This window comes from Buteo buteo, chromosome Z (genome assembly GCF_964188355.1).
Source record: "Buteo buteo chromosome Z, bButBut1.hap1.1, whole genome shotgun sequence".
NCBI lineage: Eukaryota > Metazoa > Chordata > Aves > Accipitriformes > Accipitridae > Buteo > Buteo buteo.
Genome location: NC_134204.1, coordinates 28,685,332 through 28,698,677, shown reverse-complemented (window position 1 = coordinate 28,698,677; position 13,346 = coordinate 28,685,332). Strand labels below are relative to the sequence as shown.

Here is a 13,346-nt window from a genome sequence, read left to right as displayed (position 1 = left end):
TTTCTGACTCTGTATATACTGTGTAGTGTCAGATGTTTGAAATTGCATATATTTAAATTTTAGAAATAGAAAAAAAAAGAAATACAATTTAAGTTTTCTGCACAGTGTTAAAAAAAAGTGGTCATGTGTAGGCCTGCTGGAAAAGAAGCAAGGAATTTTTCAGTTCCTGTGTTCAGAACTTAAGCTATAAAGCATCCATCTCTGTTATGAATGTATTAACTTTGACATTTTGTCTGAAATTATGCATACAGGCTACATGGTAAAGTGCCATTGCTGAGGAATAGATGGTTCAGATATCTTTGCAAGATCAGAAATAATTAACATGAAAATAGAAAGAAATTTAATACTTTAAGAACTTTGAGATTTTAGTGCTTTCTAAGGATTTACTTTATCCTAGAGATTATTCAGTAAATTAAAAACAATGCAATGAAAATAACTTCTGCAAACTAAGTATTCTTTCACAATTTTATATCAAAATATTACGATTTGCCAGCTATGTTGTGCATGCTGTGTGTGCCCAGTAATAATATACTTTACATATATGGCCCAGCTGGAAGAAAAACTAAATGTTGTATATTTAAAGATTTTTGTTGGTTTTCAACTCATCTTAACCATGAATGATCCTGATCTATTGAAAATTACCTAATATGACAACTAAAATAATTTCAGAATTCAGAAGTTGTAGTATTGTAGGAAAATGTACCTACCCTCTAGCTATATGTTTTTGTTCTGTTTACTTTGATGTCAAGTTTCATTAGTGGTTTTTGGTATATAAACAAGGTCGGCCTGAGGTCAAGCGTAGCTAAGAACCCTGATTTGAGCAAGTAGAGCTAAGGTACTGGACCGTGTGATCCTACTCTTATTACTTTTTTTTGTTCAGGTTTTTTTGTTTGGTTGGTTGGTTGTTTTGGTTTTTTTTTTAATCAAATAGCGGTGAAGTCTGGATCTTACAAGTATTTCAAGAAATTGCATCTATATGTTCCATTTTTTAAGGTTTGAGCTTAATAATTGAAATAATTAAGATTATTTTTTGGCCTTAGTTTGATGTGCTATTTAATTGGGTACAGTATTACATCTCCTATACAAGATTGTATTTCTTACTCTTTTTAGAAGGAAGTTTGATCTATGTTTAAATTCCTTCCATTTAATTCAGAAGTGCTAGATTTAGAGAGCTATACAGAGGAGAATCTTTCTTAGTAAAATATCAGACATCCCATTTGTGGTATCTGTAAAAGGAATAGAAGGACAACTACTTTTTATGTTTATCTTGCTCTGTAATTCAAAAGCTATTCAAAGTGAATATCTCAAGTGGTTCCTTGCTAGTCCACTTAAGTCTCCAGTGTAAGTCATTTTTTACATCTCATGACTTATAACAGCAAGGTGTATTTTAGCCATACTGTATAAATCTCTATTAGTCAAACTGCTCCGGCACCGTCAGAGCCTCCAGTGACTTAGCTGAGAGAATTAGACCTAGAAATTGGGAAAATACTTGAGGCCAAGAGAGTTGTAGCTTATTTAACACTCAATAGTAAAGCTAAAATGCCTGTTGGTTTCTGACCCTTTTGATAGAGTACCGGTAAAAGCAGATGCATTCAAACTTGCCAGTTTTCATAGGAAATTTGGAGGTTGTTTTGTTGTATTCTGTTTCTAAGGTATCTTGTCATGCTACTTCTGAACTACAGATCATAACTTGAGATAACTGTAATAATTAACGGTGAATAACAATGACTTGCGTGAGCTGTTGTAATCAAATTTTAATTTGTCAGTGATATAAAATTCAGTCAGATGCAAAAACGTAGGGGTTTAGTTATTTGTCAATATCATAATTTTTGTTGTTGTTTTTAGAACATTCCTGATGTAGATGATGAAGGATACAGCATTAAACCAGAAGCAACACAGGATATCCTTTTCACTATTACTGTGCCAAGTTATTTGATGTTACTACAATTCTTTGGAGAGAAGAAGTACTGATTTGAGTGTTAAGTAAAGGAGGATGAATGACATTCATGTTTGTGTTGCAACCTTGTATTCCTATGTTCTGTTCATAGCTTTTGCAAAATGTACAGAATTTTGTCTATCTTAGATTTTGTGTGTGTGCAAATGTTAAAGATTAGATCAAGTGCCTTGGGAACTTTAAGAGGATGGGTTTTGTCTGAAAGTAAAAAAAACAAAATAAACAAAAAAAAAAAGCCTGAACAAAAGCTTTAAGGTGACCGTGCAGATTTTTTTCCTTGAAAAGCTCTCAGAGAGTTTGTGAAGTTTGTAAATCTTTCTTAAGCATACGGAGTGGTTATCTATTCTATACCTGCACCCTCCCACTTCTTTATAACACCATTAAAAAGACTGGGAGCTACAGCAGTCTAGAAATAGGATTTTTGTTACCAATGTCCACATGCTGTTTCTAATTGTTGCTTCTAGCTTTTATTGTCTTTTTAATAATAACTTTGATATGTAGAATAGATTTTCATTATGAGTAATTTTTTGTGGAGGCTCATGATTTTTCTCTGGTCTTCCTTTGAAGGAAAAAATTCTTGTCCTCTTTTTTCTTCCCATCAGAAACAGAGGGAAGCTCTATTTAAGAGCTGGGAATAATTGCTGTAGATCTAAGCAAGCCTAATATGTAAGCAAGATAGCTCATTTTTGGAAATGTTTTCACTGAATTCTCTGGCTACTGCAGATAGATGGTAAACTTACACTTTGCAATTACCTTACATTGTGAAAACTTTTGAGCAGTTAACAGTACATTGAAGTGGGCCAGTCCATCATCATAGCTTCTCTGTTTTCATTAACTTTGCAGAATATGCCTCTATTGGCATTAGTGAAGACTCCTATACTGATAAAAGCAGTTCGTGTTATCTCCTATTTACAAAACTGATAGAAAAGTGAAAGACTTTTATCCAGTTCTGAGAGGGTCATTATTTCATGCTTTGCATGAATTTATGGAAGGGAGAGAGGACTGAACAACATTCATGCTTTGTAAATGAATCATCTGGGCATCCTTTTCTACATCATCGTTTTTGTTGTGAAACAATAGAAAAGGCCATACATTCAGTGAAAAAGCTCAATGATTTGCAGTCCCTATCAGCCAGGTAGTACTTCAGCTTCTGAAGATTTTTATCAGATTCAGGAATTCATCAGTTCCCTTCCTCTTTTCCTTCCTTAGCTTCCAAGAGTAGATATTTATTCTGTTGGTGGGAACTCTTGAGATGATTTATTAGAGGACATTATTTTAGCATAATGGCAGTCAGTCTTAAGTCCAGTCTTAAGTGTTTAAAAAGCACTTTACAAGAGCTGCCTGATTCGTGGGAAATTAATCGTGAAACTTGGTGATAACTTTCAAGACAAGAGATCTTTTGATGAAATGAAAAACGACTTGTCTTTGAAGCTTTCTTTTCTAGATATGATCCATTTGGGGGGACAGATGGGCTGTAAGATGAAGACATTTGACTTTTCCCTCACCATGACTCAGGGATTCTTTCAGTTGAAATGGATTTGGAATGTCTTTAGGGTTCAGGTTCTAATCTTTGTCAAGGAATAGTTTGCAGACATTTAATTCAAATGGCTAGCATATTTCCAAGTGAAAATAACAAGCAAGGTATAGAATATGTATGCTCCCCCTAGGTGGTATGGAACTTTTATGTTTAAATGGAGGAAAAATTTCAAATTCTTTCTTGTCAAAACAAATGCATCTTTTAAGACTTGGCATAGGCCTTTCAGAGCTTTTGTTCAGTGCAGCTCCTGTGCATATAAAGAACCAAGGCTAAATTATTCTGTGTATTTTGCTTATTTTGAGGACTGAGTTGTTGTGATTACTTTTTTGCCAAGGATGACAGTGCTTTAAGCAGCTGACATTGATCAGTTTACTGTGTAATCTTCTGTGTAACTGGCATTCTTTCCTGCAAAATTTTCAGTGCCATTCTGCAAAAGGGTCAAATAATAATGGCTGCTGCTTCTGCTTCCTCTACTGTTAATGCTTGGTACAGGTACCATGGGCATTTCACTAATTAAAAAGGCTAGGGCTTTCCTTCAGTTGGTTTAAAAAGATTTCTACATTTTTCATACATGTGTTAGAATCCCTGGTTGAGTCTTACAAATCATAAATTTAACATGCAGAAGTGTTGCTACTGAAGAATCTTTAATTTATCCTGATGCCTTCAAATACGCAGTTGTTCAGTTATATGACATAGTGCCTTTCAGAACAGAATACCGTTATGAAGATGAATGGACTATAAAAACTAAATTTTAACTCTGAGTTGTGAATTTTGGACAGTGGATATATCTGAAATGTCTATATAAGCGCACAAAAAGGTTAGGCAACATTGTTTATCTGTGGTGTTCACTTAATATCAGCATTATGTAAAGCGTAATTATGAAATGGTTTAAGCAGATGGATTTGAAGTATTTCCACCTTAACTGACAAAAACATACCAAAGAGAACCATTTCTATTCATCCAGTGATTCTGACTCTGAAGATGATGAACCCAGGAGGTTCCATGTAGAAATAAAACCTGTCCAGGCAAATAATAGCTCTCAATATACCATGCCTTCCTTGGATGAATTAAAAGTATCTATAGGGAACATCACTCTTTCTCCAGCAATATCTGTAAGTTATTTTGTTCTTTGTATTTTTAATGCATAGAAGAGAAAAGCGGTAAAGAATCTTTAGTGTAAACATGTATTTTAATGTTCAGAATTTATTCTAGGTTCAAGTTCAATGATTCTTTCTTTCTTGTGCACAAGGGTCATCTTTGGTACACTTTATCACAGTGTAACATTAAGTAATTCTCCCTTCTCAGATTTTAACTTTCCTTTGAGTCTTGGGAATGCTCAGTCCTTGTCTTTCTGCTGTTGCCACCACAAGACATTTGAATACATCATGCAGTTAGCTGAGCATAGCTTTTAACATAGTTTACTAATTAGTATTCAATAATATACAAACCGTTAAAACAGATCATATAATGTGGATACATGTAACATTTACAGTGCAGCTTTTATTGATGTATTATGCCAATCCACAGAATGATCCTTTATGCCATGAGGTGATACTATAAATAAATAGTATTAAAGTATGCTAGTAAAATATTCAGATCAGAATAAGAACGGCTCTGATTTTAAGGAAAATATTGTGCACAACATATTAAAATAATAATGATGATTTTTCTCTCCCCCCCACACCACCACATTTTGAAAGCAGAGACACAGTCCTGTAAGTACAGAATGGCTTTTTAATTCACATTTTTAGATTAAAACCAAGTCACTGTAGTATGTGAGGGGAGTTCTTGGGAAAACCTTAGGAATGTTTCTTTCCATATATACCATGTGATATATAAGCTGTTTAATTTTACTGCCCCAGCCTGTAAAGGGGTTTAGTAATACTGCTCCCTTTGTCAGCTCTGCAGTGTTTGTTCCTGCCTTTTCTTACTGGTCTGGTGGGTGTGCACTGGTTGCTCTGTCCTGGCTCATGTTCTGGCCTTCTGCAAGCTCAGAATGTTTTGCCTGGCATTGAAGGCAAAGTATCTCACAGGAATTTGAATTGAAATAAGAACCCTGGGACTCTTAAGCATTTTATTTAACAGTTGGTAGAAGAATTTATTCCTTTCTTTTTTTTTTTCCCCATTTTAGGCACAAATGAATCAAAATTCATCCAGTAAGTGTGAATCTTTACTTTTTAGTCCATTTATGTTAGTTTTTTAACAGAGCATGAAAATAGATTGTTTTTTAATTGTTGAAGAAAGAAACTTATTAAGTATCTGTATTTCAAATAGGAAAAAATATTCCTCTTGTCATTTCTAGATACCTCTTCTTTTTCTATACACTCAGCTGTTCCCTATTCTGGGAAACAGATGAGGCTGGCTGTGACAGTAATGAGGAACACATCCAAGAGCCAAAGGGGGGACCCCATGGAAAAGAATCCTGTGCAAGTTCTTAAAACCCTTCTACCCACTCAAGTTTAGTATGATCCACAAACCAGAAAAGCACACTCTCTCTGTTTTATAGTCAAACACAAATATGGTCATGGAGATAGAGGACAGAGCATTAGTCTCTATCCTGTAGGGTTTTTTTCAGTGGGAAACCAAGCCAAATTTACTGAAGAATAATATTTATGTCAACTGTAATTTAAGGAAGAAATTTCAAGTGAACAGCACTTCCACCAAAATGCATTGCTCTTTGTAGTCCTCTCCTAGTAGAAGGTTTTTCAGGAATATCTGAATTTATATTATCGGAACTAATGTATTTTGTCTTTTCCATTTTAATATTTCATAATTAGTTTTGAACTGCAACCATTAATATTTACTATCTTTTTATAATGAAGCTGGAATTTTTATTTTAGAGTGTCACAGCTTTGGTGATAATACTGTGTCTTTTGCTTAGGTGAAGAGTTAACAAAATCAAAGCTTTCTGCTCCAACGAATGAGTAAGTTAAATTCAAAGTTCTACCAAATACAATTTTGCAGAAATTTGGTCTTATTTTGATCTAATACTCGGAAACTCATTGGAAATATCAGCTGACTGCTATTTTAAGTGGGGCATCTATTGTATCTTAAAAGTTAGGGAGTAATTATGTAACAGTGGAGATTTCTATTTGTTTTCTTCTTCTAATACATTTGCTTCATTGTGATCTGTCTCGATATTTATAATTACATTATTATAAAATACTGGTTTTTAATTAAAATCTCAAATTATAATTAAGACAGTTATAGTGTTCCCTGGTAAAGTGTTTCAGATTACAAGCCCTAAATTTGGACAGGTCTGTATACCTTGCTTATGTATGCATATACTGAAAGAAATGGATTTTAAGAGGTATGTCTCCTTGAAAATGACAATCATTTAACCGACATTATGAAGTATGTCCACACACAAACTTGCACCACAATGTCAGTTCAGATAGTCTTCTTATGTGTAAATCAGTTCCTTGACCTGCAATTTGTAAGTACTTTTTATTTCCAGATGCAAAGACTAACTAATAAAGAAGAATTTATCAAATTTATTTATCATATTATTATATTTATTATCAAACTACAACTGAAGTTGTCATTTGATTTTTATGAGTATATACATCTTTCATTTATATTCCAATTGTAACTCGTAATATAGAAAGGGGAACAGTGACCTCCTGGCATGGGATCCGCTCTTCAGCAGTTCTCTTGAGTCTTCCTCTTCAGCTTCCTTGGCATCTTCATCCTCCTCAGGTACAATATTTGGTAGTAGAAAATGTTATCTCTATATACTTCAGGATGTTCTGTTGTTGCTTTTTTAGTTATTGCAAGGGGACATGCTTTGACTATTGAAATGAAAGAATTTTTTAAAGCGGTATACTATCTTACAAGTAATACACAACTGAGAGTGCAGTGTATCAGGCTTTCAAGGTAGGGAGCAAGGGGGAAGAGGGAACACTAGAAACCTTAAGAAAATTCTATCTTGCTTCTGCCTTTTTTTATCACCTTCTCTCACTTTCCAAAAAAATGATCACCATCTAGCCGTATAATCCTATTTTTTTCAGCCGGTTGGGCTCAGAGATTAAATGGAGGTTGTTGCAGCAACTGTGAGACAAGCTGAACTTGCACTGTGAATAGGGATGGGTTTCTTCTTTCCAGTAAAGTACACAGGCACCATGGAGCTTTGCTGTTTGGAACTTGTTTCCTGTAGGAAACCATGATTCTGTTAGGAAATGTGTGGGCATAATCCAAGGGCAGCCAGATAAAAATGGCAGGGCTGAGACTAGAATTAAGGGGGAGTTCCTGGCACCACCTGAGAGCAGGGGTATTGGGGGGAAAAGGGTGGGCTGAGGAGTATGGGAGGCAGAGGGGGAGGGAGCGTGGGAATTTTGGGGTGCAGGATTCTGAGGGATATTAGTGTGGGCAAGACACTGGCAGGCTTTCCTGAAACCTGTTCTTTGGAGGAGGAAAAAAAAAAAACCAAAAACAAAAAACCAAAAATAGTCAATATTCATTGTTACATCCAAAAGGCAGTGAAGGAGAGGGAGGCAAAATGGCATATGAGTGGTTACGTGTGTTGAAGAGGCTGAGAGCAGGAGATGTTGAGAAACTAGTTCAGAAAAAGGAAGGAGAGACCAAAATAAAAACAGGTATTATGGCTATGTTAGGACCTGCTTACTAAAAGTATTTATTTAAATTATTTATTATGTTGATTATCTTGGGGGGTTTAAAGCAGAATCTACTATTTACTAACAGTAGCAGATACACTGTTTCCATAGTTCTTTTCAGTCTACCTACTGCGTATCTATTTTCCACCCCTGCTGTCTTAATGTAGAGACTTTTCACCTTCCACATGCCTGAGAAAAGAAGCATTCACTGTTTCTTTTAGCTAGGTACTCATATTCCAAAAGTTATAACAGACCTCACTTCTTTGTTCACAATCATGGCTTTCTGGCCATTTTCCTCTGTGCTTAATCATACAGATTGAAGAACAGTAAGGAAGAGTACATGTAGCAATAGGGGAATTCTGCACAACTAGTGTTAATTCTTCTTGGCCTTAGTAATGTCCTTTTAGCAGCAACCAGCATTGCTATGTAACCTTTTGGGTTTTAAATGGAACTTATTCTTTCACTACAAATTTGTGTTCCTTAAGAGTTACGGTTTTTAACAAATCTAGTTTACGGAAATTATTAGATTGTCTCTTCCTCACTTAGGTAACCAGTCAAGATTATTGGCTAGTGGATCCAAATTTGGATATGTAAGGATAAATTATATAGAGATATCTATTACTGCAATATGCTGAAAGGAACTGGTGCTTTCTCAAAATAATCTGGTTTTGCTAGCTTTGGTCTGGTGTTGGGAGTTGGTAGAGGAAGGCAGAGGATACTTAATTTGTTGTGCTGATGGTTGTTACTGTATCCAGTTGTTTATTGCTATGCCTAGATGGGAAGTCAAAGGAGGGTAGGAAACGTTCATACAGTCCCTCCTGGCAGCAGAACTGTGGAGAAAGTAGTCTCTGGCTGATGAGTAGTGACAGGTAATTTGGATCCATAACATCCTCTGTAGCCAAATCTGGGGGACAGTCATCTATACAAGCCCTCATACCCGAAAGAAAGGGGCTTATGCACAGAACCCTTCATTTCATTGAAATTGGTGGAATATAGTGTCCTGTGGGCATAAGTCAATTTTAGATATAAGACATCTGTGCCTTGGCAAACTTTGTCTGCTAAATAATTATTTAAAGGATTGTTGTTCTAGGAGTTAACTAAGAATTTACACTTGTGAAATGATCCATGGAGTTAAGTAGAAAGTGAGTGTTCTAAAGTATAACAAATTACTAATACATTTGGGAAAAAAATACTGGATTGATGTAGGTCATACTGTTGTTTAAATCAAGTTCTGCTGCTCACTAAACTGCAGCTTAGTTCTAAAGACTTTAAAAAATACACAACTTTGATCTGATTGTGTTTTCCTTGAAATCTGTGTTTTATCTTCAACTTGAAGGTTAATATAGGTAAGCTGATGCTTAAAACTTTTGAGAATCTCAATCCAAAACTTAAATTACATAGATTAGTTATTTTGTATACAGCAAATCTGCATATCATGATGTAGCATGTCCCACAGGTCACTTTTTACTGTTAAAGCATTTCTTTAGATATTGTTTCGTAACTCTGTGTTAATCATTGAACTCTTAAACTACCATGGTATTTGAGGAGACAGTGGTTTATGCAGCACAGAAGTAAACTTTGGTCATCCATGAATAATTCTGCTTTATTAGAAGTTTAAGCTAACTTTGTTATCTTGAACAAACACAACAGACATTTTTTAGCCAGCTATTAATATTGTAAATATGCTGCTTTTTATTTATCTTCCTCATTTTCCTCCATATGTATTTTTAAAAGTTTTGAACATTTCCACATTGCTTTTTGAACAGGATTCACAGTAGTATTTTAAAGCCTTCGAATGATATTTAAAATCTGTTAGAAAGGGAAAGCTGTGTTAAAACTCTGTTTACGTGGGCTTAGAGAATGTACTTGTTCATGGCAAAAGGACCACTGTAGAGAGGACACCTACACTTTTGATCTGAACTTTTAAATGTGTTGCTCCCTTTTTTGATTCTGTATGACGCTCTGCTGTTGCTCCTAGCTTTGCCAATCTGCAAGATGTTGAGAATTGACTAACCTTGCATTTTCTGCTTCTGTTGTCATCTACTGCAACAGGCAACAGCCAAATGCAGGGAATAATTGTGGAAAACTCCTGTTTTCCAGCAGCCTTAAGATTCTAGGATGAGAGAGGAAATAAACTGGGGTGGTTGATGACTTATACATATAGGTACTCACTAGATACAAGTTGATGCAGACAGAAGAAAATCAAACAAGATCTCAGGATTGCATTGTCTTCATTCATTCACTGGACAGCCATTTATGTTGGGCCTTCCCATTACAAATGTTAAGGGTGAGAGGCTAAAAATGTTTGGAAGGAACAGAATAGGATAGGTTTGATTAAATAACTTGGAAAGAAATGAAAGCAGAAAACTATGGAGAGGAAACAAAAATGGAGTAGGACACAAGAAGGAAAAGACAAAGATGAGAGGAAGCTAAGCCAAGACAGGGAGAAAGTTAGAGGAATAAGGAAAGTCATGAGAAGTAGGGCCTTAAGTGGAGAAAAATACAATAAATTACTTTTTGGTTTACTTAAAAACTGGAAAGTGACATGATTGGCAGTGTGAATGAAGTACATGTGATATATGGCTGGGGTTTTTTTCTTTTATTTGAAAGTGGTGGGATTTTTAGCCTGCCAGAGCCATTATTTTTCATGCTGGCTGGTAATCCTCATGCAGTGGATATTGAATACTTTTTTGAATATTGAAATTTTTATCTTTTCAGTGTTGGTCCTAGTTTCAATTCTTCCCTTTTTCTTCAGCTACACTGAAAGAGCACAATAGGAGCTCCTTCTCATCTACCACTGACTTGCCTGGGTGTAGAGTATCTCAGTCTTTGCTTGGACACCAGACAGATTCTGGGTCTACAAGCCCATCCTCACCAGACTTTACCATCAGCACTTTGTGCAAATCTGGTGTTACAGCAGCACCATCAGGGAGTACCAGTACTTTATCCTGTGTTTCACGGTCTCAGAGTCAGTGGATTTCATTTGCTGATGAACTTCTTACAATTAGATACACAAGCACAGACAAGAAGGAGCCCCAAAGATTGCATTTTAAAACTGAAAATGCCTGCCTTGCCTCTTCTGCTTTGCTTGGGAATTCTTCCAACAGCTGTGCTTCTGAGGATCAAAGTGACCTTTTCAATAATACTATATGCCATGAACAATTATTCATTGAAGAAACTGGCACTGCTGCTGAAATTTCTTCCACATCATCTTCAGCACTACTGGACTATAGTTTAGTGTCTTCTTGTGCTCATACAAATAAGGGTATGGCAAGCATGCATTGTGTACTGCTCTTTGCTAATAACTGACACCAAAAAGCAAACTTCAGACTCATTTTTCTTTTGTTATTATCACTCACCTGATGTTAAAATTAACTCATCTTTTTACTTAGAATGTACTAAACTGCTTGTAAGCACCAACTTCCTTGGAAGTTTTGACAATGAAGTAAATATTCAGCTTGAAATAATAATAAAAATTCAAGTTATTCAATTAAAAGCATTGTTTTCTCTTAACTATGTAGAGCTTTGCTTCTCTAGAAATAAGAATGTGTTTTTCTGGGATGTCAGCAGTGAGATCTCAAAAATTTAAGTGACTGAATTTGCAAAACCAATTCCATTCCTAAATGGCTTGGTATAGATATTTTCAGATTAAATAAATTTAAATAAATTGGATTTAAAGCTGTTCTTTTTTTTAACACCCAGTATTTTGAAGCGTCGATGATATCACAGTAAAGTGCATTTGGGCAAGCATGCCATGATTCACTGAATACCTGTGGTACTGCAGCAGACTACTTGGTGTTTAGCATGCACTGTCAGCTTGGGACATAATAAGAATTTTACAGGAATGGCTGATGTTTTAGAAGTTAATTTATCTGGGGACATTTGAGTTTGCAACTCCTAAGATGGATGTGGTTGGTATTAGCCTAGTTTTTTTCTTCCCAAGTCACTGATGAAACTCCTGTACTTTGACCACAGCAGAGTTATGCTGAATGCCTGAGAAAACTTAATACTTAAAAGTTGCATTTTAAATAACATTAGCTGATTTAATTAAAAAAGAACCATCTGGAATAATTTGAGGGAGATAATAGGATGTACTGTAACAACATAGTCATATATTAGGATTTCAGTCTATTTTGAGGTTAATTTTAGATCTGGTGTACTCATTGGATGGCATCTAACATTTATTTTAAAATACAGTTCTATTCATTCTATTCAGAAAAGTGACTTTGTAAAAGTGGCATCTTTGTACTGCTGCTACCATCTGTTAGTTATTTCTGTTAGGTTTAGAAGGACATGGGGGCACTATGTTTTTTAACTGCTTTTTACTTCTGATAGCTTGGCTAAGAGATAATAAGGACTTAGTGTGTTCTTACAATCAACAGAGTAATTTACCTGTTACACTGCTGTATATTTATTGAAGTCAATGGGATTTCAGTGGGCAAAATTTGGTGTAAAAAAAAAAAAGGGGGGGGGGAGAAAGCCCATGATGCCATTTTTAGAGTCACTTTTCAGGGTATCACATGGCCCTATTTTAAAAGCATTTATGATTAGTGGTAAATCTTACAAAATGGATCTTCTAAAATAGGAACTTCTAATAGAACATAACTTGCAGTTATTCTATTCAAGTGAGTACATATTTATGTTCAGTGTGACCTTTCTAATATTTATTTCCTTAAATTTGCTTTCTTTCAGCAAGGCCCACAACTCCTCTTTCTGTAAGCACCATTGTACCCCCTCCAAGGCCTGCTTCAAGACCAAAACTGTCTACTGGGAAACTTAGTGGGATTAATGAAATAGTATGTATTGACTGGTTTTTTTTAATTCTCCATTGTAACTTGATTTCAGATACACCATTCATTTATATTGTTACAGTGGAGTTACTTTCCAGCTGATGTTCAAAGAATCACATAAGCAAATTTTCACCATTGCCAGATAGGCATGGAAGTTGTTCATAACGATATTACTATAACAAAATAATTCTTAATAGAACTACTAAGGTCCAAAACATAATTTTTGCATCGGCTGAATGTTTTTAATTGAACAAATCAATAATTTGATAATGAAAGGATAGCATGTGTATGAGATTTGAAGTTTTCAAAATGTGAAATATTAGTGAAGTTATTAACAAAGCTCCATTGATTCAGGGATATCACCAAAGCTTTGGGGAATGAATGGTATTAAGCAGATCTTTATCAGTCATGTGTTGACACAAGTAGCCCTGCTGTGACTTCTCTCTGCCCTT

The 13,346-nt window shown here is 35.2% G+C and overlaps 1 protein-coding gene across 6 annotated transcripts in view; it reads left to right on the top strand.

Annotated features, from left to right (window-relative positions):
* Positions 1-13,346, top strand: part of FCHO2 (FCH and mu domain containing endocytic adaptor 2) — a 96,226-nt gene that overhangs the window by 63,046 nt on the left and 19,834 nt on the right. For 2 of the 6 annotated variants that reach the window (XM_075020658.1, XM_075020657.1), the window contains exons 12-19: positions 1,846-1,903; positions 4,428-4,603; positions 5,192-5,206; positions 5,623-5,647; positions 6,373-6,415; positions 7,096-7,190; positions 10,860-11,369; positions 12,797-12,900. In XM_075020658.1, coding sequence (XP_074876759.1) covers positions 1,846-1,903; positions 4,428-4,603; positions 5,192-5,206; positions 5,623-5,647; positions 6,373-6,415; positions 7,096-7,190; positions 10,860-11,369; positions 12,797-12,900 — 1,026 coding nt within the window. Of the gene's footprint in view, positions 1-1,845; positions 1,904-4,427; positions 4,616-5,191; positions 5,207-5,622; positions 5,648-6,372; positions 6,416-7,095; positions 7,191-10,859; positions 11,370-12,796; positions 12,901-13,346 lie in introns of all 6 variants that reach the window. The other 4 variants (XM_075020662.1, XM_075020659.1, XM_075020661.1 and 1 more) reach the window with 3 other exon arrangements.